At 36.4% G+C, this 7,250-nt stretch overlaps 1 protein-coding gene across 1 annotated transcript in view; it reads left to right on the top strand.

Annotated features, from left to right (window-relative positions):
- The window catches only part of LOC121871187 (formin-J-like), a 12,398-nt gene extending 5,148 nt beyond the window's left edge, over positions 1-7,250 (top strand). The window contains exons 2-3 of the mRNA XM_042373356.1: positions 1-204; positions 3,742-7,250. The exon at positions 1-204 is cut by the window's left edge and continues 27 nt beyond it. Of these exons, the coding sequence (XP_042229290.1) occupies positions 1-204; positions 3,742-3,822 (285 nt within the window). The 3' untranslated portion in view covers positions 3,823-7,250. The remainder of the gene's footprint in view (positions 205-3,741) is intronic.

The raw sequence follows: 7,250 nt of genomic DNA, 5'->3' as shown, positions 1-7,250 counted from the left end.
TCATCATCACGAGGGGTAGGCCTTGGGAATAATGAAATTCTCGGTGCAACAATACCAAGCCAGGCACGTCTACCCCCTATGCCATCATCGCTCCTGCCACCATCCGAGCCACTCAAGGGTCTTCCATCAGACACTAACAGATTACCTCCAGCTGTGCTCAACAACTCTATGAATAATATCTTCACTCATTCACCACATCACCAGGCAAGCTAAATACACTTTTAGAGAATTCAGAATTGTGTAAAACTGGGACATTTCAGCAGTACAGCAAATAGACATAGCTTTGGGTACCTTGGTTTGATTCAGAAACTTAATACAGGTTGTACCTCTCTAGTCCGGCATTCTGTGGTCCGGAAACTCCTGTGGTTCGGCACGATTTTAGTTTATCCAATAGGTAGATAAGCAGCTTTTTTTTTTTTTACTTACCTGCATCATTATTATTATTATTACAGGAGTATTAAATTTTTGCCCCTCAGGCCCCAATGTGGGTCTGTGACCTATGCCCGGGTGGGCTAATCCCCATAAAAAAACAAAACAACAAAGCCGCGGGAAATTAAGGTTTGTTTACATCCGGCATATCTCTCTCTCTCTCTCTCTGCTTGTCTATACAGAGTACAACATTTAACCCTTCAATATATATGAGCAGTAAATAAGTGTTGCTTTCATATTCTTATGTAGAGTAATGACGATATGTTTTCACATCTGCGCACTTACATACACGCAGTCTCACTTTTTTTTCTTTACCATTAATGGTTAGCTACTTATATTGCTCCATTTACAAGGTATTACATTAAATAACATTACTTCAAACAACCATATTAATTTTTTTACATTAATTTTACTACAGCTACAATCAGGGTCTTATTTTCTTCAATTTTATATGTAGAACCAATCAGTCACTGGTTTTGTAAGCTCTAACGAAAACAATGCCGGCAGCCGTCTCGTCTCCTCGTGTTAATATTCCATGTATTATTAATGACTTGTATTGTTCATTTTGCACACACAAACATTAATTCAATAAAAAAAATCGGAAACATTAATTAAAATATATATGAACGGTAAATTAGTGTTGCTTGCATATTCTTATGTAAAGTAATGACGATATGTTTTCACGTGTGTGCACTTACATACGCGATCTCTCTTTTTCTTTACCATTATTGTTAGCTACTTCTATTGTTCCATTTATTAACATTAAATAACATTACTTAAAACAACCATATTAATTTTACTACAGCTACAACCAGGGTCTTATTTTCTTCAGTTTTATATGTAGAACCAGTCAGTCACTGGTTTTGTAATCAACGAAAACAATGCTGTCTCATTTCCTTGTGTGTTTTAATATTCTACGTATTATTAATGAACTGTATTGCCCATTTTGCACACAAACATTAATTCAGTCAAAAAGACATTCAGTAATAAACAATAATGAATCTTTTGTACATAAGAGAAATGACGCTGTTTACATGATTGTGCACGTCGTCTGAATGTTGGTGGGCCGTTCAAACACGTCGAAATTCGAGTTTCCGCCGTCAAAATTTTAAATTGTTTTGTTTTTTGTGTGTTCAAATAAAAAACGTTGAATTAAAAACTCACGAAATTTGAGAAGCTACTGTACGACATTTAACCCTTCAATATGTCTTCAAAGAGACCATGAAGCAGAGAAAGTGGTGCTAGTGCTTCCAAGCATAAGCACAAGTCACTATCTATCTAGGAAAAGGGTGAATTTCCATGGTCTGGCACCGGTCAGGTCCCGAGGTTGCCAGACTAGAGAGGTACAACCTGTACTCCGAAATAGAGATACAGTTTAAGTACAGGTAGACCTCTTATAATAGAGAAAATACATTCCTGAGGAGCAATTATCTCTGATACAATGCTGTCCATTACTGCGCAGTCGTCTCTGAGATGACTGATGTATTTTGGCATGTTAGAAACTTAACACTTGTGGGCACTTTTATTACTTATGGTTATTTTTACATGTTACAGTATGTGCTTTTAATATTATTTATGCATCATATTTGGGGACACACAGACTTAGTATTAAACAGTGGATAATGCAGACAACTTATATGTGAAACAATTGATGTATAATTAAAATTTTTTCCTATATTTGTTAGCAACGCATAAGTGACATGAGGTACAGTATACCAGTACAGTGGTCCCTCGGTTAACAAATGCCTCGGTTAACGAATTATTTTCCATAAGACTCTTCAATTCAGTTAACCAACAAAAATTTGATTAACAAAATTCTTACGAAAACATGTCAACATGTTTTGGCTTGCTCATCAGCTGGTAGTTTAGCTGCCAATACAGTAATCGGTTCTAGGACTTACAATCTTTCCCATTGGAGTATATATCAAGAAAGTTGTGCTATTCAATATTTTTCCAAGTTTTATATTAAAATTATTAGTCATTTTAACACTTATTTAACATAATTGCAGTACAGAGAACTAGTTTTTGGTGCACCCATCAGCCACTTCACTTACCCACCAAGGCGTCTGTTTATGTCTCTGTTCAGTGGAGGAAACATCTTGCTTGTGGCTCTCTTGAACATAAATTATTTTTACGTTTTTACAGTACAATTATTGGTCATTCTGATATTTATTTAACATATTGATAATATATAGCACAGTGCAGTATTGATTTAAAGAAAATAATCTTGAATTACACCTAGTGAACTTAAAATTTTATTGGTGAAATGACTGCATCAAGCATGGGTCCCCTGGAAGGTGATTTCTCCTCCATCCCCACTTCCTTCTCTTCTCCCTTCTCCTCCACCCCTACTTCTAATTCCCATCATCATCAACCAGGAGCCTTCTACATACACACCTCAAAGTAAGTGTACTTTACTGCATTTTTTTTTTTTTTTTTACTTTGTATGTACTTTTCAGTGAGCTGGAACCAATTACCCAATATCCCATTGAAACAATGAATTCGGTTAACGAAATTTTTGGTTAACGAACGACCTTCTGGAACGAATTGTGTTCGTTAACCGAGGGACCACTGTACAAGGTATAGCGAGGACCTCCTGTATTATTTGCCAAATAACTAATGACTGGAGTTTCACTTTGGGCAGTTGTAAACAATGTTTTATTATATGTACCTCACAGTTTGTCAACAGTTTAACAATACAGTATCATAAAGTTAATTTTATGTAGCCGAGTGTATACAATGTTTACTTGAAGGTTGAATCCTTTTCTGCTTACTGATGTAATAATGTCTCCATCAAAGGTATTTCAGAATACAGTATACAAAGTAATTTTGGGCACATGTACTGCCCAAGATAGTACTGTACCTAAGCATATTTTATACCACAATTCAGCTGACCACAGAATTTACAAGATAAAAAAACTTTCACATGAACTATTGATTCGGACTTGGAGAATATTTGGCACGTATCCCTGCAGCACTCAAATTTGTTCCTGAGCTCGGAGAATATTTGGCACGTATCCCTGCAGCACTCAAATTTGTTCCTGAGCTCACATACTGATTTGTTTCTTCGTACGGATGAAAGGTGAGAGAGTTCGGAGTTGAAAATGGCAAAGCAGCCCAACTTATTATGTCCCCTGACCAGCTTATATTTTCTGAATTTTGTCAGGTTTGAATGCTCCCGAGGAATCTTCTAAGAAATTAGTCTTCATATTCATCAGTGTTATTAAGTCTTCTAAATTAATTGCACTTTTTTTTTGTGAAGGGTGAGGACTTACCAGGTACTGCAGTTTTTAATTAAGTTTTTTCTTACAGGTTGGTCTCAGTCTGAATTCTTCTTTACCACTACCACCAACTTCATTCGCAGGCATCAACTTCCCCACACCTGACCATTAATTATGAGGATGTTTGGATATTGGAGAGAAAGAGCCCAAAGAGTATCGAAGGTAACATAGACCTGATGATTATATGACTATTACAGAAGTAGTTTGTGAAGTTTAGGGGAGGTATAAAAAATTTTGGTACTGCAAGAGTAAGAGGTATATGTATCACAAAGGCACGGTTATAGGTTGAAGAATCACATCCCCAGCACAGTATTGGCATAAAGTGAGGAAGAAACACTGGGTGAATAACTCGCTGCACATTTAATGAAACATGTAGGAATGCATAAAAAAAAAAAAAATTCATTTGTTGGGAAAAGCTTCTTCCTCACTTCTGTTATATGACAATAAAACAGTAAGCATGTAATAAATCTAAGATTACAGAAAAGTATCTTGCAGTATAAGTTAGGGGTAATGATTAATTTATCGAGCCATGTACAGTACTTGTTCTCCCTCTCTTGGCTGTACATCAGCTGATGTTTCTATACATTTAGTTGGTTCTCACCTAGGGGTTGATTAATTTTCCAGCGATGGCATTGCATATACTGAACTTGTTGTAATAATCAAATATTTTGGTCATAAAAATTAAATCCGTGATAAATCAAAACTGTGACGTGCAAATTTGGAGTAAATGAGGACTACGTTTAATGAATACAAAAACAGAAGTTCATCAGCTTTATTATTAGTGATATTTGTCCTGTAATAACAGTTTAAAACTGTCTTGTGTAGGAAAAAGTGATACTTAAAGTAGGAAGACAATAATTGTACTGCTGGAGCTCCTTGCAAAGTCTTGCATGCAGTAGGAGAATGTAGAGACTTTGTAATTGTCATCATATTCCCAGCCTGTTAAGAGGAGTGGGTTACCCGGTACCTCCATGTCACTGATGTTTAGCCTCTAAACAGTATTGACTGATCATGCCAATAGTGACACAAATCATTGATGCACAAGCATCTTGCCAACGGGATGAGGTAATTAACCCAGTAGCTGCTGAATGCCAAGACTCGGGGATCAGCACGTACTTCCCCAGCCACCTTGCTTCATGACAAGAAAAGGCTTACAAAGCTGAAATGACATTCTTTTATTAAAGAAATTATTTAAAACATTGGGTTGAACAAAAATCAGGGCAAATGATAAAATTAACCCAGTAAAGAATGTAAATAAAAATATAAGATGAGAGATTTGTAAAACAAAAAAAAAGCAGATTGCTCATCATTACTTAATTCTGCATAAGGCTCTGAATCAGAGATAAGTTTTATAATTTTACTGTGATACTGTATATATATATATTCCCATATATAACTTATAGCTCAGTGATAGAACATTCGCCATACAAGCGAATGTTCCCAGTTCTATCTCCCTGCGGGAGTTGAGACTTGGGTTACCTTCTTGTACACAAACCATTACTTACTCGGCAATAAAATCGGTACACTAAGCTGCACTTGCTGATAATGGAACAGTTCTCCCATAAACTTCCATCTTGCCAATGGGATGGAGCAACCCATTAGCTACTGATTGTTAAAAATCAGTAGATCAGCACCTGCCTAGCCAAGCTGCATCATTGCAGAAAATGGCTTAAAAAAAAAAATAAAAAATCACACACACACACACACACACACACACATTCTTTTTCTGACTTATGTCCTCTGCCAAGTAGCTTTTCAGAATACTGTATAGTATTGACTGATAGTTGGGCAATTGAGGCATTCTTTGTCCTTGAATAGCTCCTAATTACCATAACAATCCCAGTAGTAGCAATGTAACATTAAGGGTATGCTGATCTTCCATACTTCTCAATCACACTATTGGTCCAAAATAGGGGGATTTGGTGCTACAATTTAATTTTAATATTTGTATTCATCATTTCAACACTTTTCAACTTACTAGCCATTTGGGTGGTTGGTCTGTTCTTTGTTACTTTGAATTTAATTGTCCAATTTTAGTACAAGAGGAAATCGGAGTACCCAGAGGAAAACCTGCAATGTTTGGCGATGTCACTTTAGAGAACATTTTTCTCACGTGTGTACTGGGCCAGGACTCATACCCATGACTCAGTAGCGAGATATACTTACGGTACTGTTGTACCAACAATTGTCCTCGAGACTGAAAACTATATTAAGAGCCTTGTCTGACTGATCAGCTCACAGTACTTAAAGGTATGGCACTGCTGTTGTTTTATTGGTATCACTTGCAATGGACAGTACAGTATTTGAAATTAGCGACATATCAAAAGCAAATGTGCACAGATGGGCTTTTCTGTGGACATCTCGGTTACTACAAAATCTTTAGTGATTTAAGGACTACTGTATGGTGGGAAGTACTGCAGTTACTGATGTTATCAGCTAAATAAGACTGTTTCTAGATCATATATTTGTTGTTACATTGGGTTTATTAACATTATTTTCCAGTTTTGCAGTCTGGGCTAGTCTTTGTTAGAATGGCTAGCTTTACAGTTCCAACGTTAGTGACATAAAACCTGCTAACACAGTAACTCGGCTTACATTGTTATGTAGTTTTTTCTGTATGAGGACTAGTTGTATACAAAGACCAGGACTTGCTCCAGTGTCAGTAGATTCTGAATCGAAAGTTTCAGATACCTGTACTTAAGCGTCAGCAGGTACAAATAAGCCCGTGGTTATTCTGGAAGTACAATTTCAATGTTTTAATCTGAATAAGATATGTATTAAATGTTCTTTTGGATTCACACTGTGATCAAGGTTCCTTATATGATTATCAAGAACTCACTTTGTCTCTTCCATTGGATATTGTTGTTTGCCCAAATGAGTTGGTGTTTCTGGTAATCAGGTAGCTTTCTTAAGGAATAGGTTTTCCTATCAATGGGAAAGTCTGGTCTCTCCCAGAGTTAAACATGAAATCTTAACTATTGACATGATCTGTGATATTGATCACACAACTTCTAATGAGAACTAGTGTCTCAAAGACAACTTTTACCCCAATTTTGGGTTTATGACAAGATTAGGTGGTGTTTAGGATTGGTATACCCTCCAAGTTCAAATACTACTGCTGGGCTTATTAAATGGGGACATAAAATACCTCAACTGCCAGCCTATATAACAAGAAACTACCTGGCTATGGGTTCTGCCAGAGAAAGGGATTTCAGGGTCAATTTAATATGAGTGTGTGAACATGCAAGCATATGAGTGTGTATACTGGGGGTCCCCGGGTTACGAACATGTTCCTTCCTGAGGATGTTCTTAAGTCGGATTTGTACGTAAGTTGGAACACATGCTATGTGCATACCGTACTTACAGAACAATGTTTGAAATCCCATTATTTCATAGCCTAAGTTCTTATATACATAAAAAATCACTTTATTTAAGAGAAAAGAAGAAATAGAAAGACCAAATACAATAAATGAAAGGAAAAAATAAGTCATCAAGTAAATAAAATACAGGTTGTACCTCTCTAGTCCGGCAACCTCGGGA

Source organism: Homarus americanus, unplaced genomic scaffold (assembly GCF_018991925.1).
Source record: "Homarus americanus isolate GMGI-L3 unplaced genomic scaffold, GMGI_Hamer_2.0 scaffold40565, whole genome shotgun sequence".
Taxonomy (NCBI): Eukaryota; Metazoa; Arthropoda; class Malacostraca; order Decapoda; family Nephropidae; genus Homarus; species Homarus americanus.
This window is presented reverse-complemented; position numbering and strand designations above follow the sequence as displayed.